This window comes from Silene latifolia, chromosome 10 (assembly GCF_048544455.1).
Source record: "Silene latifolia isolate original U9 population chromosome 10, ASM4854445v1, whole genome shotgun sequence".
In the NCBI taxonomy this organism is placed as follows: Eukaryota; Viridiplantae; Streptophyta; class Magnoliopsida; order Caryophyllales; family Caryophyllaceae; genus Silene; species Silene latifolia.
Window position 1 is genome coordinate 94669451 of NC_133535.1, and position 25829 is coordinate 94695279.

Sequence of the window (25829 nt, forward strand, 5' to 3'; positions counted from 1 at the left end):
GAAAGACCCAACAACGCTTATCATGACTTATCAATCTTAAACGAACGCAATCATGCAAATCTAGACCACATGCAACCACTAGACCATGAACACTTATAAGACTAGTAGTAACAAACGACCCACAACAACCTAAGGCACAAAGCTAGCATTAAAGCATAGCAATTAGGGTGAACACCACACGTCATACCAATTAGAGTATGTAACCCATACTTCCACACAATACGCATAGGGTATAAAACGAACACCGGCTCGAGCGTATAACTGACACTCTAACCCGTCAAAGCATATAACTGATACTCTGACTGACGGATCGTATAACTGACTCCCCGTCGGTGTGAAGTATATAACTGATACTCCACGGTACTATGTATAGCGTATCACCACCGCCTATATGCCTAAGACCTGGCGGACCTCTCGATGCAATAATCGTACATCGAACGACACTCGGGACCCGAACGTATAATCGACGAATCTGCCACCCCGAGCATAGACCAAAATAAATCCCATAATGGGTGGCGTTAGTTCATTCCGTTTGGTATATAATCGATACCGCACGTCATCTATACCACTAGCCAACAAACAGATGCACAGTATAACTGACTGTACTAACATGCGTGAACAACATCACGACTCAACTCATAGGATAGTATAACTGACTACCCTACTTATCATATGAACAAGAGCAACCAAAAATATAACACGTTGAACACAATACAACATATGAAACAAGTATAAGTAACCAATATTATAGTAACTTCAGCTATAACTTTAACAATAATCATTCAGTGTTATAGTAACCCTAACCATAACATGGGCTCTGGATACGAGGTTATAGTAACCTCTACTATAACTTCAACATATACGACTTGAAGTTACACTTACCTCAACTACAACCTTGACATGAAACACAAAGTTATACTGGTTCTAACCATAGCCTTGAGCCATAAATCTCAGGATATATTAGTTCCAGCCATAACCTTATCTCGTACTTCAATGTTATAGTTGCCTCAGCCATAACTAGAGTAACTACCCAAAGTTGTACTAACTTTAGCTATAACACTTGAATCATCATCAATGTTATACTAGCTTTAGCTATAACTTTGGAGAGCACCCTTGGCCGCTTATCATGCCGCCACTAGGGTTTGATTCGGAAACCCTAATTACGCTCATGACACCCATAATAAACATATAAACAACATACGATACACAATTAATACATTAAAACATATACAAACGCGTGAAAACATAATTAACATGATAATAAACAATCAAACATGTACTAATCATACAAAACATTCATTAAATCATATTAATTACATCAATTGGCATAAACACAATTAAAAGAAAACACCTAGTTACCTTATTAAGCAAATAACCCTAAAGATCGTCTTCAACGATATAAACGTCTTCTCCTGGAGCAACTTCCACGCCTTTATGAATCATCACGTGCCAAAGATAACGAATCTAATAAATATACTAACTATATATATAAAAACTATAAAAACTGTAAAACTATGCGAAAACATAAAACTTACGAAGAAGATAGATAAATCCAAGAAGTAGGATCGATCTAAGCACGAAGAACGATGAAGAACGAAGGAGGAAGAAAGACGGCACGAAACCCTAGGTGAGGGTGGCGCGCGGCACGAGGAGGAAGAGAGGAGGAGAGAAATTAGGTTTTAGGGTTTTGTGAGATTATGAGAAAAGAAGAGCAAGGGTTTGGTCTCCCTTCATATATATAGAGAAGCTCATGGGTTTATTCTAGGTTTAGGCCCAAAACTCACCCATCAACACTAAGATTCACGTGAGACCCAAAGGAGAAACGGGTCTTCATTGATTTTCGAGCCCAACGAGCCCAAAAGATAAAAGACGGATATTTTCCCGAAAAATAAAATATAAAATATGGGAAAATAAATTATAGAATTATATTATGGAAATTAGGGGTGTTACATAATACCTAAATTAATAATTATTGAAATAAGATATGGAACAATAAATTAATTAATACGGAATCCTAAACTAAAACAAAAACTCATATTTTAATGGAGATATTATTGTATTCCATAGTTGACGTAAATACAAAAAAATCAAATGTATCCCACAACTACTAAAATACGGAACGTGATGTCCGATTGTTCCATGGTCTAACAAATATAATTAATTAATTATTAATTAATATGTTAATATATAGAAACCTATACAAACACTATTACCTTAATCAATATAATGTGTGTATATATATACATACAATTTCATTCAAAAAATTACTATTATCGTTTCACGTTAAATTATTTTTATGTTTCTGATTTTTTGTTTTCTGACATTATTGTGGTGTTTTGTAATTATTTGAATCTTAATGTTTACATTGTGTTTAAATTTTGATGTAGCATAATAGCTTTAATTTGCTAATACTTTGTTTTTGCTTTGAATTAAGTTGTTGTCAAATAATTTTCTAACATGTCTTATTTATTGTATGTGTAGGTTGGCACATATTATGATTTCGATGGTGATCTAGCAATCAATATATTATTCGAGTAAGGATTGCTTTTAAATTTTAATGTAAGTAGCATAAATGCTTTAATTTTTGATTTTTTGTGTACAAATGTATGTAGATGATGTTACTTTCTATGGAGTTTTAATAGATCTTAATTAATTAATTAATTTGGATCTAGAGTAGCATCACTTTATTATTCACATGACACATTGGCATGTATAATTTATACGTTAGGTTTTATCATATGTAGTTGGTTACTTTTAATTGTAATATACAAAGTTGGATACTGTACACAATAATTGGTAGCTATCTTTTAGCTTTGGATATGTTTGGTTAACCTCTTTGTTCTTAATGTTTTACGGTCTTATGTGGAGTATTTTGCAAGGCTAATAGTAACTTGTGCTAGGAGGAACAATTCTTGTGGGCTATATGAAAGGTTTTACCAGAAGACTTTTTAAAGTTAACATCTAAAGTTGTATTGTAATCCTTTTCCTTTAGATACATTATTGTAATCTTTCTTTAATCTGTAGTGTTTTTATATTTTCTGATGTAGGCCTTTATTTATGTCATCATTATGTAATGTAAAATCTAAACAATGTAAATACTTTAGCGTGATAATTAACTTGGGATATACGAATGTTCTTATCATTTTATTGACTTATATGTATACAATTATTTAAGCCTGGACATAAAAATACACTTTGACGAATTATTAACTTATGAGGTTGATTTTAACTTTATTTTTGCCCATGAGATTTTGAAGGGTTGAACTTCATAAAACTACTGAACTAATTTGCACAAGCTCTTCAAATCATATGTAATTAATATATGTTGACTGTTATTGAAAAATAAATCGACAAGAGAATTGAATTAATAAAGTGTTGGATTATAGCTAAGACGATGTTGAAACATTTTAATGCATATATATACTTAGCATTATGTAGGTTTTTCTTCTATTTTTTTTTTGGTATTGATATTAATTAATTATGGGGGGTTGATTGCTTAATATTTACGTACAATTGATGGAGTGAAGGAGTATGGATCTTATGTGCTAAGTAGTATGAGTATAGCATAACTACCAAGATCGACAATGACTGGTGGTGACAAATTTAAAATCTCGCCCATTCAAACAGTTTGTTTATGGTTGTATTATTTCATTCACTATATGCTATGTAGATATGTATATCATGGTCTTGCACAAAATAATTAGGGTTTTTCTAATGTGTGTTCAAAGGGGAATTTTTTTTCAAAATAGGGTTATTGCACAAACTATTTCTCGCTTTAGTGTCGGTTTCAAACTATTTCTCCCCAATGGGTCCACGTCATCATTTTTCTATTTCTTCCCAGATTTTAACAAAATCGCCATTTGAAACAGCGATTTGACGCTTTTTACAGAAATCCAACGAACACGACAAAACACAATAGAGCCAAATCGCTAATTGGGACAGCGTTTTACTCAAATCGCTACATGGTTCAGCGATTTCCCCTGTTACTAAAGCCTGAAACAAAAAGAGCAGCTTTATTTCGGCGCGGAACTTATTTTCCTCTTCACTTGTGGTTACCACATTTTGGACACAAACAGAAAAGGCAAAATCAGCAAGTATATATCAATGCATACATGAATACAGGCTACAAACTAATGCCTCAAATAAAAAAAGCAGATATCTGAACAAATCCTTTGAATTCAAACTTCGATTAAACTCGAAAGCTCTGATGAGCTGATAATACTATGAATGTTGCTCAAACTCTAAAATATTATCAAAAAAACTTATGCTCCTCCTTCCATGAATCGGAATAATCGTATTGATTTATGCAAGAAACATCAACTTGATCAAATCATTAAATATCGGACAACTCGAAAACATCAGTTTTCAATTCTATATGAAAAACAAATGGATACACGTCCTAGGATCAAATTCAATTCAACAAAATTCATCAAATACAGCACAAGTCGGAAAGAAAATCTCATTTAGAATCGACATATGAGTTGATTGTGGAAAACTAAAACTCCACAGCATTATAAATGGCGACAGATTAAAATCAAAGTGAAAGGTGAAGTTGATGAAATTAAAAGAAAATACCTGGCTTTGGCAGTCAAAATAAGTAAGGAGTAGTTGAAGAAACACGACAAATCACAAAGATGAAGATCGTGGAAGCTGCCAAAGTGATGGCGTCGTCGTCCGTGGGTGTCGATACTGGGTAATGCAATGATTAAGAATACCTGCAACAGTGCATACCAGTATTCATCAATCCGATTTGGCTCTATTTGCCTAAATCGCTGAATGGATTAGCGATTTGAGTAAATCGCTCAACCAGGTAGCGATTTGGCTCTATTTGTGTCTATTTGTTGGATTTCCGTAAAAAGAGTCAAATCGCTGTTTCAAATGGCGATTTTGTTAAAATCTGGGAAGAAATAGAAAAATGATGACGTGGACCCATTGGGGAGAAATAGTTTGAAACCGACACTAAAGCGAGAAATAGTTTGTGCAATAACCCTATTTTGAAAAAAAAAATCGTTCAAAGGGTGCACAAAAGAGTTGGAAGTTACAAAATTGAAGACCTAACTATATATTACTCCATGTAGATATGTAAAGCTTCAACTCTTCCCTTTCTAAAAATTAAAGTTCTGGCACGGGTGCCTTCGAATTAAGGCTTCCCTCCGTGTTCACGTTCCAGACCGTAGGTGAATTTGAGTTTAATTGTATTTGTTTCTTTTTTAGTATACTCATTTATATTTATATTTACAAATTTCAATCTTTATCCATTAGTTAGGACGGTTATGATTGAAAACACGTTTACTCACTATAGAATTTACTGAAACTGCTATATATATAGTATAAGGTTTGCTTGGTGAGTACGCATTAGGGGAGCAAATGCAAATCTTGGCTCCACCGCTAAAATCCTCACATCGCCCAATCAAAACTCAACAATATCCTTACTTTTACTTTTAAAAGACTCATATACTCTATCTTCAAACTGTAAAGTTTGAAGAATTGTGCTTTTTGTTTTCACTATCCGGCTTATTAGGTGTTTGAATAAGTTGAACTACATGAATACTGAATACTCATACTTAGTTGAAAGCATTATGTTCCCATTATGTTTGGGGGAACACGTCTTTGTTTTCACAATCCCGTTAAGTTAGGTGGAAATATATGGGTAATAATGTATGCAGTTCTCGAAAAGTTACACACTTTGTGGGTACTGAATCAAGCTCGAAATTTAAAGCTAACTTATGTTAGAGTGTTTGTCCCGCTGCATTATAATTACCCACTGAGTTTAATTTGTGTTAATATGAAAGGGTCAATTACATATAGAACTTACTTTTTAGAATTTTACATTTGGGTCCGTGCATCGCACGGGCATTAAATCTAGTATATAACTAAAGGAGGCTTTTTTTTTCTAATTATACTATTAGCATTAGAATTAGGAGATAATTAATTATTTATAATTTCTCTATTATAATTAGGAATATAATTTTTCTATTAGAAATAAGAATTAATTAATTATTTTACAATTTTCCTATTAGAAATAGGAAATAAATTAACAATTTATTAAGGCTTTTTTTTCTAATTATACTATTAGAATTAGGAGATAATAATCATTTAAATTTTTTCTATTATAATTAGGAATATGATTTTCCTATTAGAAATGAGAATTCATTAATTATTTTACAATTTTATTATTAGAAATAGGAAATAAATTAATTATCTGCAATTTATTAATATTAAAAAAATATTCATTAGTATTTGTTCATTTTTTATTAAATTAGAAGGAAAAAAAACCTTTGATTTATTTATAATATCCAATTTTATAACAACTTCCGATTAAGAAAAATGAGGTATTATGAGGCTAAAAGGCCCTAGGCCGAACTGGGCTGTGACAAATGTGCATGCATAATACGTACTACATGGAATTTACTCATGTAAATGAACGCTGAAATATGCCCCTACGTCTTTTGTTATTGCTAATGTCATATTTAATTATACATAATACGAAGTTTATTTTTCAAATATCATATGTATTTCTCCTACTAATTTTAAAGTTAATTCCCTCATAATACACTTCAACTTCTATTGATAATTTATTATTATATTATTTACATTCATTTGTCATTATATAAAAGTATATTAATCAAAATTTAAATAAGATATTCACAAATTATTGATAAGTACAAAGTTTGATATCTATTTTTCAAGGAGTATTAAAAGATAAAGAAATTTGCTGCTAATTTGCGAATCGAAATATAATATTATGATAAATGAGTAAATGTTTTGAAAAACTTTATTGTGCGATTGTTTTACAATTTAAAGTAAAAATGGTACCACGAGTAATAAAATAGATTTGAATGAGGCTTGAAGGTAAATTAGATACACTTATTATAGAAATATGTATAAGGTTAAGATTCAATTCAAGCAACGATCAACATTATTAAAAAAAAAAGCCATGAAAACCAAATAAAAGGGTAAGAGTAGTCTTTCCCTAACATAGTGAAGATCGTCTCTCTCAAGCTTTTCTTCTGATAAATTTACATGCATAAAAAACGGTACTATTCAATTATATGGAGCAAACTAATTATTGTTAATGCTATATATTTTTTTTCTTTTTTGTGTAAATTGAGCACATCATCACTATAATTTAGAGAGAGATACGAATTGGGGAAGGGTAAGACATATTCGTCATGCATAATACGATGCTTTAACCACCTTTAGGCAAAAATATAAAAATAAATAAATAAATTTAAACCTAAAAGGGGGTCACATACTTGCCAAATCCTCTATAGTTCTTTACCGCATTAATATTCTCATGAAGTTTAAGACATTTATTTCATATTAATAAAAAAATGATTATACTGTTTCGTACAATTTGTGATTTATAACTTTTAGCTAACTTATTTGAACTTGCTTAAATTTATATATTTTAAGTGAAGAATATTAATTATAAATATGATAAAGATAAAGTTTGATCTTTTATTTTCTCAGAGATAAAAAAAACTCAATTTTTATTTTCTTATAATATACTAATTAAAGGTCATAATGTAAAACAGGAAATTACAACACAATCTACTATTTCAATATGTCGATGATCAACACTCAAAATAGCACATTTGTTATTTAAATAGTGTAAAAACTCTCAAAATGCTAAAAAAAAAAATGTTCAATCTGTCCTTATCAAACAAAACCTACGTTTCTGCATTTTTTTTGTCATGTTCAACTTAATCTTTACGAGATGTAAAAATGATGAAGTTCAGAAAGTAGCAAATAGTTTTCTGTTAGTTAGATGGACTTTTCAAGAGAGAAATGAAAGCTTTGCATTTTAGACCATTTTATGTGTGAACCGAAGGGATTAAGTAGTGGGCTAAAGGTTATTTCGAGTGGGAATGAGGTTGATTGCGACGAGTTGGTTGACTAAAGTTTTTCCTTACTAGATCTAGAAAGGGGATAATAATTATGAGATAATAAAATTTGAAGAAAAAAGTGACAATAAAAATGAGATGGAAGTACTAAGATTTATATATGCAAAATGAAATAAATAGCAAAGTTCGTGTATATATTTAATATTCAAACTTATTCAATTTACAAACATAGTACCCAAACACTTTGTTTGAGTATTTGGAATGGAGGTAAGGGAGGGGATGAGAAAAAGACTAGGAAGGGAAAGGGAGAGAGATAAGAGGGAAGATTGCTTCTTAAACTTTTGATCTTTGTTGAAGGAGAAATAAATTGTCTTCGATAAGGGAGACGAGGATCCATATATATCATCCGGAGTAAATTGGTGTTTCATGGAGGTGAATGTGATTTATGACTTCTTAAATGTAAAACGTAGCAGAAAGGTAGTGATAGTGGTAGTGGATTGTTGGTTGTTTCAAGTAGTAAAAACTAATCACAGTGGCCGGTGTTTTATTTTGCGGGTAAATTAGTGGGGTGGAGGGAGAGTGCATTTGTGGAAGGGTGATGAGTTTAACGAGGATAATAATAATAAATAAGGTTATTTATCAGCAAAAGATCGTTTGCATTAAAACATATAGGTAACATGAATAATAACAAGAAACCTCAAAAGATCATATTGATAAACTTAATCTTGATCCCATCAATCTAAATTAAATTAAAATCTTAATTCTAACAACATTGTCGAGAGTAAGGGTTAGTTTTCATTGGATTGTGGATTTTTCTAGAAGTAGGGGTTTAGTTTTTCACTTGGTTGGATAAATTTGAGAGAAGTTTCGAAGACAAGGATCGATCTTTCAAGAGATGAGATTGTTTTAGATCATGTGTGTGAATAGGGAAGAAAAATAGGGGTCTGCGTGAAGGATTTTGCTTCAAATGAGAAGATGGGGGGTAAGACTATTGTTGTAGGGGGTGTCATAAGTAGCCCCAACCATGTAGTATTGCGTTGGAATTTGGTTCACATTCAAAGGTACGTCTATAGTTTGACCGGGAGATATAACATTTAACTACCTGTAAATGTTTTTACGTAACTACCATTTGACCCAATAATGATTATTGTTTTCCTGGACCAATTGAAAAACAAACAGGTATTAATGAACAAATTTTAAAAACTCTCAGTCCCAAGTATCATATATATAAACTCCATATTGGTTTTATTTTCTTAAAAAAACAACATTGTCGAGAGCAAGGGTTAGTTTACATTGGATGGTGAATTTTTCTAGAAGTAGGGGTTTAGTTTTTCACTTGGTTGGATAAATTTGAGATAAGTTTCGAAGACAAGGATCGATCTTTCAAGGGATGAGATTGTTTTAGATCATGTGTGTGAATAGGGAAGAAAAATAGAGGTTTGCGTGAATGATTTTGTTTCAAATGAGAAGATGGGGGCCAAGACTATTGCTATAGAGAAAGGGGGGGTGTTCATAAGCAGCCCTAGCCATGTAGTATTGCGTCGGAATTTGGTTCACAACTTCACATTCAAACGTACTTCTATAGTTTTACAGCGAACTACCTCTAAATGTTTTTACATAATTACAATTTGATCCAGCAATGATTAAATTATGGTTGTTAGTCGAAAGAAGGAGATTTTTTGCATCATTGAGTTGATTATGCAGAGTAGAATATTATTGTTTTCCTTGACCAATTGAAAAATAAACAGGTATTGATGAACAAATTCTAAAAACTATCAGTTCAAGTATCATATATATAAACTTCATATTGGTTTTATTTTCCTAAAAAAATTATTTTATTAATCAAACACTCTTTTATTCTTATGTAAATATTATGTTAACGGGAATTATTGATTGGTCATGCGGCATACATAAAATCTTAGACATGAACGATGTACTATATGTCTATATTCCATTTTATTGTGAAATTTATCACATATTATTTTAATATCCGTGCAACGGACGGGCAAGAAAACTAGTAATAAGTATTTTGATCTCCAATGATATGTTTTTACCCGATAAAAAATTATACTTGATGAGTTTGTAAAATCTTACGATTCTACGATCCGATCCTACCGATTCGATCCTACCCTCCCCATCGATCCAAAGTAGAATCCCGATTCTGACAACATTCATGTAATGTTTTGAGTTTATTGTAATTTTTTGAGTTTAATGTTTAAATGAATCAACTCATAAACTTTATAGTTAAACTCATAATTTTTAAAACAAAACTCAAAATTTTTATTATAATGCTCAAAAACTATATAATCGGATGTATGATCTCTACTTACTACACAATGTTAGCATGGTGATACTTAGCTTAGACATTGGTAACACTATAGTCTAAAAGTCTATATAGTATTAAGTTATTTAGGTGACACCCCATACTAATTAAAATAGGTATTAATAATATAAATATATAATAGCATTACGTGACCTCAACTTGCTTCCGATATCATTTTTGTATCAGAAAACACATTATCATAATTTCTGTTGACAGGGAACCTGCTAGCTAATAATAAACTGAACAAGAACAAACCAACATACAGCCGTCCATACTAGTAACGTGCAAGAAATGCCGGCCAGTACAACAACGGCCACCACCATCGTGGCCGTAGCAGTGAATGCCGGAGGTCAAGGCCGAGGAAACGGGAGTAAGCGAGCCGTCCGATGGGCCATAGAAAATTTGCTCCCTCGAGCTGACCGTTTTGTGTTAGTCCATGTCATGTCTATCATCACCCACATCCCTACTCCTTGTAAGATTTTTTCATTCATTTTTTTTTTCTTGGTATTTGTTAATCCTGAAACGATAAATTTGTGTAAAACCGCCTTACACAAGTATTTGTGTTCATTGTAAACATCTTTTGCAATAGTTAACCCTTATGCACGTGTTTTTAGCTGGAAATCGTATACCAATCAAAGAATTAGACGCGAATGTTGTGGCAAGATACATGGAGGATGTGAGAGAGAAAGCTGAAGAAATTTTTATTCAATATAAGAAATTTTATAGAGCAGGGGAGGTATTATTTTTTTCTTTCTTTCATTCCTTGTTTTAGTTTTGGGGTTCTACGTAATCGTCTAATGCATCAAATTTTTATTTTTTCAGTTAACTTTTGAAACGTTAGTGCTTGAGTATGACAACGCTGCAGCTGCACTTGTAGATTATGTAAAGAAGTCAGGTGTTAGAAGCATAGTCATGGGTTCCGAATCAACTAATCGATTCTGGAGGTACAATTCCGTAACCACGTAAATTTATATGAGATGGTTTCACATGTTGATGTAAATTTATAAAAAACAATCTATTTTGTTGATTATAATGTCAGGAAAATAAAAGGTCCAGGGATACCACAAATTGTGCTCAAGTGTGCTCCTGATACATGTGACGTTTTTGTTGTATCGAAACGAAGAGTGAAGACCAAACTGGCCAGTTCCTTAACGTCAACTTGTAAGTTCAGCAAAAGCCTACACCTTATAATTAATTGCATTACATTTCCTTCCATTTTCCTGTTCTGAATTATGATCAAACAATGAAAAATATTCACTAAACTTGTTGCTGTTTTTTTTTTTTTACAATTTTTAGAGATTTCTCTGGAAATCGCCTCTCTGTGTTGTTAAATACATAAATGAGATTTTGAAGCATTGTTACGAGTCTTACAACAAATGACTTATTACACTGTTGCGTACATCTGCCTCCTCTTACCCTGTCATAGGCAGTACCTTCTAGAAACCGGTAAAGTTGTTTCTTTATGTGATTTAGTTTGCCATCATTTTTCAGCGATATCATCGACAGATATTCAGACAGCAGGTTTACCGTTGACTAGTAAGATTCCTGTGGTGTTCACATCAGGCAACACACCTTTAAACTCTTGCTCTTCAGTTGAGCAAAGTACCGGACCATCCTCGTGCTCAGAAATTAGCCAATCAATCTCTTCATCAGATACATTTGGAGCATATAACCTGGATCATGACTTTGGTAATCGTGATGTGAATCACTGGAGATCGATAACTTCGACAAGCACAGGCACTGACCATATTTCATTTGGGCAACTTTCTGTGCCAGACACTCATGTATCGTATGAAAAGGTGCGTTCACTTTCAGAATCTATGGGACTGGTTCATGATGATGATTTGAATGTGTCGATCCATGTTACTTTGACACTTCAGTTTCTCTGTGTGTCGTGTGTCGTTTGTCGACAGGACATTCATTTCAACCTGTTAGTTGCTTTATATATTTGTTGATGTTATCCCTAAGAAAATGAGAGACGTCTATTCGAATACAGTTCTTACTTGTGGAAGTTGTGCTTGCATTGGCAGTTTGATTTGCACAATGAGGTCGAACAACTGCGACTGGAGTTACAAACAACTATTGCTTTGTACAGTACAGCTTGTGAAGATCTAGTTCATGCCCAAAAAAAGGTACTTGTACTATAATACTGGTTCTGAAATGCAAGAAAGTTCATGTCCTTTTATCACTGTTCTATAATTCTTTTTCCTATATATTCAGGTTAGAATGCTTTCCTCAGAATGTGTCGAAGAAGCTGAAAAGATAACAGCTGCTACAGAAAGAGAAGAAACCCTAAGGAAAATTGCAGAGTTAGAAAAACTAAAACATATGCAAGCAATGAGAGAAGTCCAAGTAGCCAAAAATTTACTGGCAAGAGAATCCCATGAAAGGCGGGTAGCAGAATTCAATGCTCTGAAAGAGTCGAAAGAGAGACAGAGAGTTGTGGAAGAACTCATGTCGAGTGAAAGGGGCACTAGAAAATATACCTCAGACGAGATTAAAGAGGCAACTGATTTCCTTTCAGATACTAGGGTTATTGGTGAAGGTGGCTATGGCAAAGTTTACAAAGGCGTCCTTGATCACACTTCTGTTGCAGTTAAGGTGCTTCGAGAGGACGCAACTGACAAGAAGGAAGAGTTTCTAAGAGAGGTTAGTTTCTATCTTCATTTTGTTTTATCCTTGTTCCCATGGAATTAAATTTGGCTGTGGCATCATATAGAGTCCATGTTTTGCACTTCAAGCTTTAAAAGCTCGCCCTGAACACCTGAACCATCAAATTGTCAAAAGTCTTACTCTTGATCACTTGGACTCGTTATATTTCCTGGATTAACCATGTCGAGCACTTAGGAGTGTGTGAACACTTCATGTTTTACCAAAATCCTGAGTAGCATATAGGTCTTAGTGTAGAACTATCTTACCTCAACATATGCTTCACAGAAACGTCACCAGAAAAATATCTTTTCATTTTTCAGGTTAGGATATTGAGCCAGTTGCGCCATCCAAACCTGGTATTATTACTTGGAGTGTGTCCTGATATAGGGTGCCTCGTCTATGAGTACATGGAAAACGGTAGCCTAGAAGAGCACATCTTCCGGCACAATGGAAGATCGCCTCTACCATGGTTTGCCAGATTTCGCATTGCATTTGAAGTAGCATGCGGACTTGCATTCCTACACAGCAAAAAGCCAGAACCCATAGTACACCGTGACCTAAAACCAGGCAACATTTTGTTAGGAAGGAACTATGTAAGCAAAATCAGTGATGTTGGGTTGGCAAAACTCATATATGACAATGTACCAGATTCAGTTACAATGTTCGGAAACTCTCTTCTAGCTGGTACACTGTACTACATAGATCCAGAGTATCAGAGAACGGGTACAGTCCGGCCTAAATCAGATCTGTATTCTTTTGGGATGATAGTTTTGCAGCTTTTGACAGCCCGACATCCAAATGGGCTTTTGCTCGTAATGGAAAACGCAATTGAGAGCGGGTCATTGGCGTATATACTGGATGATTCTATCACAGACTGGCCACTTGCTGAGGCTCAAGAGCTCACCAAGCTTGCCCTGGAATGCTGCAAGCTGAGGTGCAGAGATAGACCCGATCTTGAGACGGGGGTTTTGCCAGTTCTGAAAAAACTTGCTGATATTGCTGATGCAAGTATGAAGGTTGAAAGAAATAGCATTTTTGCCCCAAGTCACTACTTCTGTCCTATTCTTCATGTAAGTTCTCACAAATTATTGCATTAATCTAAAGTACTATTTCTAAACTTTTTCAAAAGTAACTATATCTTATATTACTAAGAGCTATAGTACTTAAAATTCTGAAGAGTTAACTTTTGAAACATAAGAGGGATAATTTTTGAGTCGTCTCGTAAATCTTAGTCTAATTCACTCATATTGTTTTATTGTTTTGCCATGGTGCAGGAGCTTATGGATGATCCATACGTAGCAGGAGATGGATTTACATATGAACGAAGAGCAATAGAGGCGTGGCTTGAAAGGCATGAAATATCACCAGTAACAAAGCATAAGTTACAGCATTTCAATCTGACTCCAAACATGACATTGCTCACTGCTATACAAGAGTGGAGATGTCGGTTGGCTTCTAAAAATGTCTGAAGAATATAACTTCTAAGACTGTACAGCCTGACATAAGCTCATAAGAGTGAAAAACTTTAGGCCTCCTTTTTTACATTTGTATATATACAAAACTAGTAGTTTTTTGAAGGTAACAAACTAGTATTGGTTGAGTGAGACTTGAATCAATAGTTCTTGGATTTTATGAATTTTGTTCAAGCTTCCTCGTATATTCGCTTTCAACAGTGTAAGTAACAATTTTGGTGAAATAATTTGCCAATATACTGGAAGGTGATCATGTTTCTTAATTAGGAGGATGTTGATTTCACAAAAGAGTGATTCTCTACTTTTGATATTGAAATATTTTTAAAAATAATTAGAAGGAGAAAGTAATCGATTTTTCATATTACTTTTGAAATATACATAAGTTACTTTTCAAGAGAAACACCCTAAACAGCCTATCAAAGACAAGTCAGTCTTGTATGAGAAGGTCTCACATGTGAAACCAACCCAATTACTTTTGTACTCCGTATGATATTGTCTCCCATGTGTTAGTCTCTCATCTGCAACAATCTCGTATACATTTTTGCGATTAAAGGATAAATTATATGCTGTCAACAACGTGGCGATTCCACGAGCCATTAGCATCAGATAGCAGCAAGCTTAGGACAGCATCATTCTAAAACATGAAATTATCATTTAGACAGCATAACGAATTCCAAAGTTTCGCAAAATTTTCATCAAGACTAACCAGGATGGTAAGATATAAATAGTTGTGAAACAGAAGATGAATTCTTTCAATCAACAACAAATACAATACAGAAGGCATCTCAAACAATCATCATAAATAAAAATGAAGATAAGCAGAAGAGAGAGACATATTACAAGTCATATATACTGTGGAGGTGAATGGGATCCAGGCTTGTCATTAACCCCCAATCCAGCAGGTCCAGGGTGCTGCAAATTCTGTAAGACCTGAGGATGCAACCCACCAAGGCCGCCACCCAAAGCATCAGCTGTAGGCCCAAAAAACTGGCACATAAACCTAGTCATAATCCCAATAATCTGCATTTGGTTGTGACAAGCATCAGCATGCATTTGCATGATTTGCTTCTCATGTTCAAGCTGCAAACCCAACATTCTCTCCCTCCATTCCATGTCTTCCTCCTCCCTCTTCTCCTCCATCTTTATCCGCCATCGTCTTTCCTCGTCCAACTCTCTCTCCAACCACAGTTGCCTATCAAATTCCGTTGCTGACAACCTCGCTTGCAGTTGTTCCAACTCCAATTGTCTATCCTCCAACATCTCCTCTTCCATAGCCACCCTCTTCTCAATCAAAGTCTCGGCTTTTCTCCTATTCTCCTGATTCAATATCGAAAACTCTTCCCTAGAGAAATCCCTCTCCTTCCTCATCTCCTCCCTCTTTACCAACACATCCCTCAACTCTAAAACTTTAGCACCCAACAAAGCAATCCTTCTTCTCTTTACCTTGTTCCCTTGAATCGAACTTGATCCTTGATCCTCCATTCTGTCGCAATCCTCCTCCTCCTCCTCCTCCTCCTCAAGGTCGTCAGAATCAATCATCTCAAACCCTAACCCTAAATCATCCTCGCCGCGATTCCCACGAAATAACTCATCAACATTGCTACTAAAATCCCCATTATTATTATTATTATTATTATTATTATTATTATTATTATTATTATTATTATTATTATTATTATCATTATTATTGTCCTTAATCTCAAGTTCCACATCCCCGAAAACCTCCTTATACTTAATGAAATTCTCCCAATGATTATCCCCGTCTTCCCAATTAAACTCGTGATCAGAAACCCTAATTTTCTGCTTGACCCCCAAATACTGGTGCCTCATGTTCTGCACCTTAATCGACACATCGCGCCACGACCATTTGAATGGAAATGTAGTGGGATCGTGGAGATGGTGAAGTGAATTGACATGATCAGCAATAGGCTTGAATTTTTTCTCTCTTGTTCTTAATTTTGGTAGGGTTCCTGAGTTGTGAAGATCGGCGTATTTAGTTAGCAGTGTTTGCTCTTCTACCTCTGACCATTTCTTCCGCTTCATTCTTGATTTCATTTGTATTCAGTTATGCACTATAATATGTGGACCGTTATAGTTTTCCCTTAAACAATACTCGTATATCTTATTATACATGTCTTAAACTTAACACGAATAGTGACATCTTAGATGAGAATTTGCGTAGTTGTATATAACCGTCTTTTGTTAGGAAGCACAAATCAATACCACTAATGAGAAGAAAGCAACATACGAAACAAACACACGATGATAAAAGATATTGTTTCAATGTTGAGAAAATATCAAGTGAATTAGAAATATAGAACCAACATTAGTGTGACACGTACTTGGTTTGTTGTGACATTTGATCAAACTTTATAATCATTGTATGAGTATATTTGTTTCTAATTTAAGGTAACTTCAAACATGAAATATCCGATGCATCACCAAATATCCGCCGAATCTGTGCTTGTTCATCATCTCCAAATCAGATTTACCAACTTGTTCATTATAATCATCAAAATACGATTTCATATTAGGATGCATAAAGACAACCATATTTTCCTATCTTTAAACTTAATGATTCGATTTGATCATATCTGGGCGTTTGGTCTAGTGGTATGATTCTCGCTTTGGGTGCGAGAGGTCCCGAGTTCGATTCTCGGAACGCCCCTTTTTCCAACTTTTTCATTTTTGTCTTGCACAGTAAATGACAAGACCAAGACAAACTTCACTCATATTACACTTCGGATCACTGATTAGCTAACAAGTACCTCAATTCTCAACAAATCAAAGTATCAACCATAAAACATGTTTATTCAAAACACGGGGGACCAAAGGCGAAATCGTCCTCAAATATTTAGAGTATTTATTACAGTATTCACAATCACCCTACACACTTCCACAGTTCCACGGCAGGAACTACCGCTTCTCAATGGTACATCACTCTAATTTTACAATCATAGGGGATCCCCATTACCAAAATACAAACTACACAAAATTTACAACCACGGCCTAACTACAAACAACACTGTACAATTCAGATGTCTCTATATTAAAAACTCATCATTCAAAAACAAACACAACAGGTATACCAGCCTATTTATCTCACAAATGTACTGCAAATTCTCCTGGCCAAGAAGGCTAAACCATTCAAGTCTCAATCATGTTGAAGGAATACTTTGATAGCAGCTGTGGGATACCTGCTATGATGTTTCCATATGTCTGCACAGTATCAGACATTAATTGCATCAAATACACTATACAGAATTACATACTGATAAATATGAAGATTGAAATGTTGCGACGAAGCAACTAAGGAAATGTTTGTCTTGTGATTAAGGTTAAGGTACTGGGTACATAAGATTTCCGAATCCAAAACACCTCACCAAAATTATCTTAATTCAATTTGTGAACAGAAAAGAAGAAATTGCACTATGCTTAGTAACAATAACAGGGTTCAAAACTCAGCAGACACACATCTATTGCTCGAATGCTCGAAGCTATTAAGATGGTAATGATATCACCAAAAATTTCATCCTTAATTCTTCCAACCTAATCAGTAGATAGCCAAGCTATACCGATTTTTGGACATCAGAAATTACAACTTGAAGCTTTCCTTCCAAAAGTAGTCTAGAAATGGTACTAAGGAACAGTCTCATAGACGCTAACAAAATTGCACACCTGCATTTAGTTTTGCTAATGAACTTGGAAAGTTATTACTTATTCCTCCATCCCTTTTTAACCTTCTTACTTTCCTTTTTTGGTTGTACATCTTGAAACTTCCTACTTGAAATCTTTCCTCTTTTGTTAACGTTATATGGCCATTATTATTCATGCTCCACGTCTTTTCTCAGCTTTCATTTTTCACCTCATATTCTTGAAAGCTTTTAATTTTGGTACTCAATAAATCAAGAAGATTAAAAATAGATGGAGGGGGTACTATGTTACTTTTAGTATTTTGTTATCGTTGTCAAACACAGAAACCCACAGACCCCACAGACCCCACATATTCTTCGCATTATTCCCATTCAGCCATTAGACCATCGGTGACTGGTAGTCATGACCAAACGACACACTTCAATTCGCTCTCTCTTCTTTTCCTTTCTTCCCACCTCATTTTCCAACAATAATCATAAAGTACAAAAAACCTCTTTGGCTGCTTTATAAGAAAATAAGTTCATCACCCTCCTAATTTCTAGTACACTTGATGGGGTGACAAGTCTGACAGCTCAAGTCCCATTTTAACAAAGCTCATGGAGGATCATAGCCGAAAATCACATTTAAAGCAAATATTACTACTTTATGAAGCTACCAGGATAAGATCGATTAAAAGTTTAAAACTGAGCTGATAGTTGCAATACTCAATCTTCACTCTTGAGTGATCCAAAGTGCGTATGACAGATGCAGTCAAACATGATAGTTTGAGTGAAAAGAAATCACATGCCTTGTGATTCTCATGAACCTGACACAAAGGCACCGCAAGCAACTTCATGTTCTTGGGAACAATGAATTTTCGACTAACTGGCAACTTCACCAAATAGAGCTTCGCACACTCCTAGTATGACAAACAACACATATATTTTGAATATAACTGTGAACTGTCCATGTTGCTAACACAAGGCTTTAAGTTAAAGGAACGAGGCGACACCTTTGGACTTTTGATATTAGGCGGCAAATACGGATAGTATAGTGTTTCAAAGTCTGGTTTCCACCACATCCCAAGACACTCACCCACCTACGCATAAGAAGATAAGCTACTTCACTATGCAATGAAATCATAAATTAAACAGCACGACACAATAAATTATAATCAGACGAGGAGTCAAGGACTAGAAATTATAATCAGACCAGGATGCCTGTCAATTACCTCCCACGCAGCCTCATCATTGCCTTCATCAAGAGATAGTTTCCTCGATAGTTTACGTCTCAATCCCTCGATATCTGCAGCATCAAGAAAATTAGTACTCCAAATAAAAATAGTGAAACACCACCATATAATGTGAATGTGAACAATTTATAGCATCATTACCTGGTTCGCCTATCCTCAAACGGCCTCCAGGAAGTTTGAATGTACTATTCCTCACTTGCAACAATAAAAGGTGTGGATGTTTGAATAACTCAACCTGAACAAGCAACTTCATTAATAATCAGAAGCATCTTACCTTTACAAAAACATGAAACAAGAAAGGCTCAATTTTATACCATTTGAAGTACGCCTTGTTACGTTTTATTTTTTTCTAATATAAATACATACTGAAATTCTATAAATACGTAATGTTTATAATTTCCATTAAATTAAATTTCATCACTTTGTTTAGTTCCAATTCTCTGCTATTGAAATAACACTGGCAACAAACATGTGAGCCGGAAAAAGAGTAATAATGATTACTATATGAGCAGACTTATGCAGCCATTCAGATTAGCCTTAAGAGACTCATGGAATGAATCATACTCCCTCCATCCCATTTTTATTGTCCCCTTTCTTTCAAAAATTTAACTCCGCCTGTGAGTGTTTTCGGGCATTCGCTGCCAGTCCCAAGCCCGGATAAAGGAGGAGGGTTGCGGTAGGTCTGTGGCAGCCAGCATAAAAACTTAGTCACATTTTATGGACATGAATCGGAATTTGAACATCGTTGGGGCGTCTCCTCAGAAGCGACGCGCTGCACTTCTTAGACCCGGGTGTAGTGATAAGTATGTGAGGGTTGCTAGGTCGTCGCCCGGAAGCGACGCGCCATCTTTACATCTGGGGGTGGTGTCAAATAGGCAAGGGTGCGCTACATCTTCTAGACCCGGGTGTAGTGAAAAATATGCAAGGGTTGTTAGGTCGTCGCCCAAAAGCGGCGCGCCACCTCGAAGTATGGGTGTGGTGTCAAATAGGTTTGGATCTAGGAAGCATGGTCAAGAGCGGGTAAAGAAATCAGGACATGACTTTAGGAAGGGTAGTAGGTTACGGTTTGGTACTTGGAATGTTGGCTCTTTGACAGGGAGATTAGCTGAGGTAGGGGAGGTTATGAAAAGGAGGAGAGTGCATATTATGTGTCTACAAGAGACAAAGTGGGTCGGAGATAAAGCAAAGGTGATAGCGCCTTGGGGTTATAAGCTTTGGTACACGGGTAAAGACAAAAGTCGTAATGGAGTGGGTATTGTCATTGATAAAGATTACATTGATGATGTGGTAGAAGTATCGAGAAAGAGTGATAGGATTATGAGTATTAAGCTTGTAGTCGGGGATGAGGTGGTGACGGTTATAAGTGCTTACGCACACCAAGTAGGTTTGGATGCTTCTTTTCGACGAGCCTTCTGGGAAGATTTGGAAGAGGTTGTAGAACGTGTCCCTATTGGAGAGAAATTGATCATTGGTGGTGACCTCAATGGGCATGTGGGTACTAGTCGAGTTGGCTTTGAGAACATTCATGGGGTTTTGGGTTCGGGAGAGAAAATGAAGCGGAAGTGACATATTGGATTTTGCTTTGGCATATGACTTGGGTATAATGAACACTTGGTTCGAGAAAAGACATTCTCATTTGGTGACCTATAGAAGTGGATGTAATGCTAGTCAAATCGACTTCCTTTTGGTAAGGAATGTGTGGAGGAAAGAGTACACCGATTGCAAGGTCATACCCGGGAAAGTGCCGAACACAACATGTAGACTAGTGGTTCTTGATTTTCGGGGTAAGAGAGACTTGAGGAAGAGAAAGATAATCGGTGAGGCACGGATCAAGTGGTGGAAGCTACAAGGGGGAAACCAACAAACGTTTTTGGATAAGGTTGGAAGTAGCAATATTTGGTCGGATTGTGAGGAGAAAGATATTGATGCAACGTGGGATAAATTGGAGCATGTTGTAAAGGAGTTGGCGAGGGAGGTATTAGGGGAATCTAAAGGGAATAGACCATCAAGTAAGGACACATCTTGGTGGAACGATGTGGTGAGACAAGCGATAAAGACTAAACGTGAATGCTATAAGGTTTTGGGGAAATGCATGAGTGATGAGAACTTTGAAAAGTACAAGGAGGCAAGACGAGCCGCTAAAAAGGCCGTACGGGATGCGAGGGCAAAAGTTAACCAAGAAGTGTATGCCAGGTTAAACACGAGAGAAGGAGAGAAGGATATCTATAAACTGGCTCGCATAAGAGACCGAAAGACGAGAGATATTGGGAGAGTTAGGTGTGTGAAAGATATGGATGACAAGGTTCTGGTTCAGGATAACGAGATAAAGGCTAGATGGAGTTCTTACTTTGATAATTTATTCAATGGACATCAGGAACAAGGTTTTGGGGATGTAGAGGTAACACCAAGCATGGTTAACCGGGAATTTGTGCGTAGAATACAAAAGAGTGAAGTTAGAAAGGCGTTAAGGAAGATGGGGTCAAAGAAAGCAGAGGGACCGGATGGTATACCCATAGAAGTTTGGAGGTGCTTCGGGGAGAAAGGGATTGAATGGGTAACCATGCTCTTCAACAAGATTTGGAGGAGCAACAAGATGCCATCGGCTTGGAGGAAAAGCACTCTTGTCCCTTTGTACAAGAACAAAGGTGATGTCCAAGAGTGTTCCAATTATCGGGGAATTAAACTTATGAGTCATACAATGAAGTTATGGGAGCGGGTAATCGAGCAAAGGCTTAGGAGATATGTAGACATCTCGGAAAACCAATTTGGATTTATGCCCGGGAGATCGACTATGGATGCGATTTTTATCATGAGACAGTTGATGGAATACCATCGGGACAAGAAGAAGGATTTGCATATGGTTTTTATTGACTTGGAAAAGGCATATGATAGGGTACCAAGAGAAGTACTTTGGTGGGCTTTGGCAAGAAAGGGTGTGTCGCGAAAATATATTGACCTCATAAAGGACATGTATGAGGGGCTAGTGCAAGTGTTCGCACTAATGTTGGGAGAACGGAAGAATTTCCTATTACCATCTGGGTGCATCAAGGTTCCGCACTTAGTCCTTTTCTCTTTGCTATAGTTATGGATGAGTTGACAAGGGATATTCGGACGACATCCCTTGGTGTATGATGTGTTCTTGATGATATTGTGTTGATTGATGAGACAAAAGAAGGGGTGGAGAGAAAGTTGGAATTGTGGAGGCGGACTTTAGAGACTCGTGGGTTCAGCCGAGCGGGGAGTAAGACCGAGTATTTGAGGTGTCCGTTCACTAAGGTGGCGGGGTTGAGATCGACAGAGGCGGGGAGTATTATTTTCGATGGGAATGTTGTCGAGGGTTCGGATTTCTTCAGATATCTAGGATCTATTATTCAAAAAGATGGGGAGTTAGACGGAGATGTGGCTCACAGAATTAAAGCGGGATGGTTGAAATGGAAGAGTGCTTCAGGGTTTCTATGCGATAAAGATATGCCCCAAAGATTAAAGGGAAAATTTTATCGCACGACAATTAGGCTCCTTCTACTTTACGGCTCCGAGTGTTGGGCGTGAAACATTGTCACATTCAAAAGATGAGTGTGGCGGAGATGCGCATGTTGAGGTGGATGTGCGGACATACGAGGAAAGATCGGTTAAGGAATGAGGTGATTAGGGAAAAGGTTAAAGTGGCGCCAATAGAGGACAAGATGATGGAAAACCGACTAAGATGGTTTGGCCATGTGAGAAGGAGACCTATGGACGCACCGATTAGGAAGTTGGAGACTTGGAGAACGAGAAAAAGGTCCCTAGAGGCGAGAGAAGACCGAGACAGACAAGGTTGAGAGTGATAGAGCACGATATGAGAGTTCTGGGGCTTGAGGAGAGTATGGTGACGGAGAGGGCACAATGGAGGGAAAGGATACATGTGGATTTTTAGTATTTGATGTTTTTTGACAGATTTAGTGTTTTTTATTTATTTATTTAATTTAAAGAAATTAATTTATTTATTTTTCTCTCCTTTATTACACACTTTTTCAACAACCACTTTCTTATAGATTTTACCTGGTTCATTCCGGATCCTTAACTTTATTTCGGTTTTTAAAAATCGTTTTAATCTTTTCTCTCGATTTAAATTTTAAGTTTTTATAAAAGAAAGACGGAATTCGATTTTAAAACCCCTAAGTTCACCTTGACTTTCCATTACATTTTCGTTCTCCCTTTTGTTTTTTATCTTCCCTTTTTTATTCGCATTTTGAGGCGTGCGTTCACCCATGGACGGTTCGAAAGGATGATTCATGTCAGCCGACCCCAAATCATTTTGGGATTAAGGCTCTGATGTTGTTGTTGTTGTTGTTTCTTTCAAAAATTTATCCCACAATTATTGTCCCCTTTCTAAATTTAGCAATGAAAAGTTGTAAACTTCCAAGATTACCCCTAGATAATTGAACTACCAACATTTTCATCCCAATAATATTGTTCCCATTGCCTTTAATTCAAAGGGTAAGATTGATATTTCATCATCTTTTCTTAAATCATCCCAAAATGGAAAAGGGGACAACAAAAAGTGGGATGGAGGGAGTACTTAATATGATTGTGTGGATCTCAATTAATGTGGCAAGAAGTTATTCGCGAACTAAAATCTATAAAGATACCATGATATGTGCCAACATTGCCTATACTTTGTATACTTGTTTGTCCTCTCTCTATCTTAAAGACTATGTTCTTCCATGGATTTCAAGCAAGACTAAGCTTATTCTTTCCTTATAATTTTCAATCCGTCTTGCTTGTGACCTATCACAGCCCCAGCCCCCGCCCCCTCCCACTTGCTCTCTGTGAGAGGTCACAAGCTTGTGAAGGAATAGTGTCGTTAGGGCATTAGCAATAGACAAACTCTTTTGAGGTTCATCTCATGCCAAATCATCTAACATATAAACCTTTCTAACAATAAACCTCTTTATAACAATAGACCAAAAAATTGAGGTTTCATAATATAGGCCCACAAACAAAGAAAATACATACTCCCTCCGTCCCGGTCAATTGTTGTCCTTTCGTTTTGGCACAAAGACCAAGGAAAGAGGAGAAGACCAATAACTAAATGACAAGTGGAACAAATTGAATAAGAATGATCAAATTGCTCATTAAGTTCATTCTTAAAATAGAAAGGACAACAAATGACTGAGATGATAGATTAACCATCTCAACCAAAACCTTAAGGTGATGGTTGAGGCCAAACTATTATAAATATTCCTATTACGCTCCTTCACTCAAATGCCCGTTGGGCTTGAAGAGTGGTTAGTTGTGCACCGGCTCCCCCGTACCGTGTGCTGGGTTTTCACTTCGAGTTTTTGAGGAGTTTTGAGGTTGCCAGGATTCGAACCCGTGACCTACGGTCACATTGGCTCTGATACCATGATAGATGAACCATCTCAACCAAAACCTTAAGGTGATGGTTGAGGCCCAACTATTATAAATATTCCTATTATGAGACACCCAAAAATAGAAAAGGACAACAAATGACTGGGACAGAGGGAGTACATAACAATAAACTATTACACATAAGGTCCTACTTACTATCAACAAACTTGGATACAATATAGTAACCATTCTCATATATGAAGCTTCTTAACTTTATCCAACAATAGAGAGGTTTGTTGATAAACCTCTAAAATAGTAGACAAACCTCTCTATGAACCCCTTATTGCTAATGCCCTTAATGATTACATCGCAAGTCATCAAACAGAAGGTCAGACGACTCTGTAAAGTTGGACCACCAAAGCAGAACTAAGTCAATTATTCGAATTGGAGGTGAGGATTAAGTAAATGGTGAGTTATGTACTATGTCGATCATATATATAAGTTGATGAAAAATTGAAAATAAACTTGATGATTATATCGCAAGTCATCAAATAGAAGATGCAAAATAAATTAAAAAAAAAAAAAAAAAAAGTACCAAAATAACAGCCTGAACGCAAGTTCGCAATCCACGAGCTTGGTAGCTGCAAAATCAAAGAGCAAACATAAAGAAAAAAGAAAAGATTGATAGAAAGAGAGTAGAGATAATTATCAAGTGTATATTTCTACATACTTGGCTATGGAGCGAGAAAGAGAGAGGTCCTTGAGAAGAAGAACATTTGGGGATGAGCCGAAATAGTAACCACTCAAAGGAAAAACATCCACTACAAGCTCCGCTGAAGCGTGGGTTTCGACGGCGACGGTACCCACCATCACCACCTCCTCCTCCTCCGCTCTATCTCTCGCCATGATTGAATTTGAGTGAGTATTGTGGATGATGGAGGAAATAGGGAATGTGGAATTTGAATTTTTTATTAAGTATGGGGAGTTGAGAAGGAAGAGGAGAGGAGAGGAGAGGGGAGGGAATGAGGGGTAGTACGGGAAGTTGCGGGAGATAGAACCAAGTGTGGAGAAACAAACTTATTACTTCCACTTGCTTCCAACATAATTACCCGCCTTACCCAAAATGTCTTAACCTACTCTACGACTACCACTGTACCCGCCCTTCTTTCCTCGTTACTTACCCGAAATAGAATTTATGATTTTCGGTAAAAAAAAAAAACAACTTTCATTTTCCCAATTTATGGGATTTTCCAATTCCCTCTTTTTTAATGTGGCAACCAAACGAGACTTACTTCATTAAAAGATAATTTTATGTAATA

At 36.0% G+C, this 25829-nt stretch overlaps 3 protein-coding genes and 1 non-coding gene across 8 annotated transcripts; 2 read left to right on the forward strand and 2 right to left on the reverse strand.

Annotated features, from left to right (window-relative positions):
- The first annotated feature begins 10337 nt into the window (after positions 1–10337).
- LOC141605754 (U-box domain-containing protein 34-like) lies at positions 10338–15807 on the forward strand. Its single transcript, XM_074424639.1, has 9 exons — positions 10338–10642; positions 10785–10906; positions 10993–11114; positions 11210–11331; positions 11662–11969; positions 12201–12302; positions 12391–12819; positions 13143–13892; positions 14097–15807. Exons 1-9 carry the CDS (start codon positions 10462–10464, stop codon positions 14289–14291), a joined length of 2331 nt encoding a protein of 776 aa, XP_074280740.1. The 5' UTR covers positions 10338–10461; the 3' UTR covers positions 14292–15807.
- Positions 12284–16407, reverse strand: LOC141605755 (uncharacterized). 5 transcript variants are annotated; one of them, XR_012526459.1, is made up of 4 exons: positions 15135–16407; positions 13468–13799; positions 13089–13379; positions 12284–12934 (listed from the first exon to the last, which is right to left on the reverse strand). XR_012526459.1 is itself a non-coding variant. In XM_074424641.1 (2 exons), the coding sequence occupies exon 1, from the start codon at positions 16347–16349 to the stop codon at positions 15138–15140; it is 1212 nt and encodes a 403-aa protein (XP_074280742.1). In that variant the 5' UTR covers positions 16350–16407; the 3' UTR covers positions 12284–13340; positions 15135–15137. The 5 variants fall into 5 exon arrangements, 2 of the variants coding, with proteins under 2 accessions (XP_074280742.1, XP_074280741.1); XR_012526458.1 differs by having other exon boundaries at positions 12284–12991; XR_012526457.1 differs by having other exon boundaries at positions 12284–13379.
- A 483-nt stretch (positions 16408–16890) lies between these two features.
- TRNAP-UGG (transfer RNA proline (anticodon UGG)) lies at positions 16891–16962 on the forward strand. The gene has a single exon. It is a non-coding gene; the product is annotated as a tRNA-Pro (tRNA).
- Positions 16963–17084: 122 nt separating this feature from the next.
- LOC141605758 (pre-mRNA cleavage factor Im 25 kDa subunit 1-like) lies at positions 17085–25608 on the reverse strand. The gene is made up of 7 exons (XM_074424643.1): positions 25241–25608; positions 25106–25151; positions 19321–19414; positions 19159–19232; positions 18940–19026; positions 18736–18846; positions 17085–17513 (listed from the first exon to the last, which is right to left on the reverse strand). Exons 1-7 carry the CDS (start codon positions 25414–25416, stop codon positions 17442–17444), a joined length of 660 nt encoding a protein of 219 aa, XP_074280744.1. The 5' UTR covers positions 25417–25608; the 3' UTR covers positions 17085–17441.
- Between the last annotated feature and the right edge of the window lie 221 nt (positions 25609–25829).

What these genes read in the sequence shown, in the direction of transcription:
- LOC141605755 (XM_074424641.1), bottom strand. Translation starts at nt 16,349, where the DNA reads ATGAAATCAAGAATGAAGCGGAAGAAATGGTCAGAGGTAGAAGAGCAA.
- LOC141605754 (XM_074424639.1), top strand. Translation starts at nt 10,462, where the DNA reads ATGCCGGCCAGTACAACAACGGCCACCACCATCGTGGCCGTAGCAGTG. An exon ending in CACCCACATCCCTACTCCTT is followed by an intron (nt 10,643 to 10,784) that starts GTAAGATTTTTT and finishes ACGTGTTTTTAG; the next exon opens with CTGGAAATCGTATACCAATC. An exon ending in AGGAAGAGTTTCTAAGAGAG is followed by an intron (nt 12,820 to 13,142) that starts GTTAGTTTCTAT and finishes TTCATTTTTCAG; the next exon opens with GTTAGGATATTGAGCCAGTT.
- LOC141605758 (XM_074424643.1), bottom strand. Translation starts at nt 25,416, where the DNA reads ATGGCGAGAGATAGAGCGGAGGAGGAGGAGGTGGTGATGGTGGGTACC. An exon ending in CTTTCTCGCTCCATAGCCAA is followed by an intron (nt 25,152 to 25,240) that starts GTATGTAGAAAT and finishes TTGATTTTGCAG; the next exon opens with CTACCAAGCTCGTGGATTGC. An exon ending in TTTGAGGATAGGCGAACCAG is followed by an intron (nt 19,233 to 19,320) that starts GTAATGATGCTA and finishes TTGATGCTGCAG; the next exon opens with ATATCGAGGGATTGAGACGT.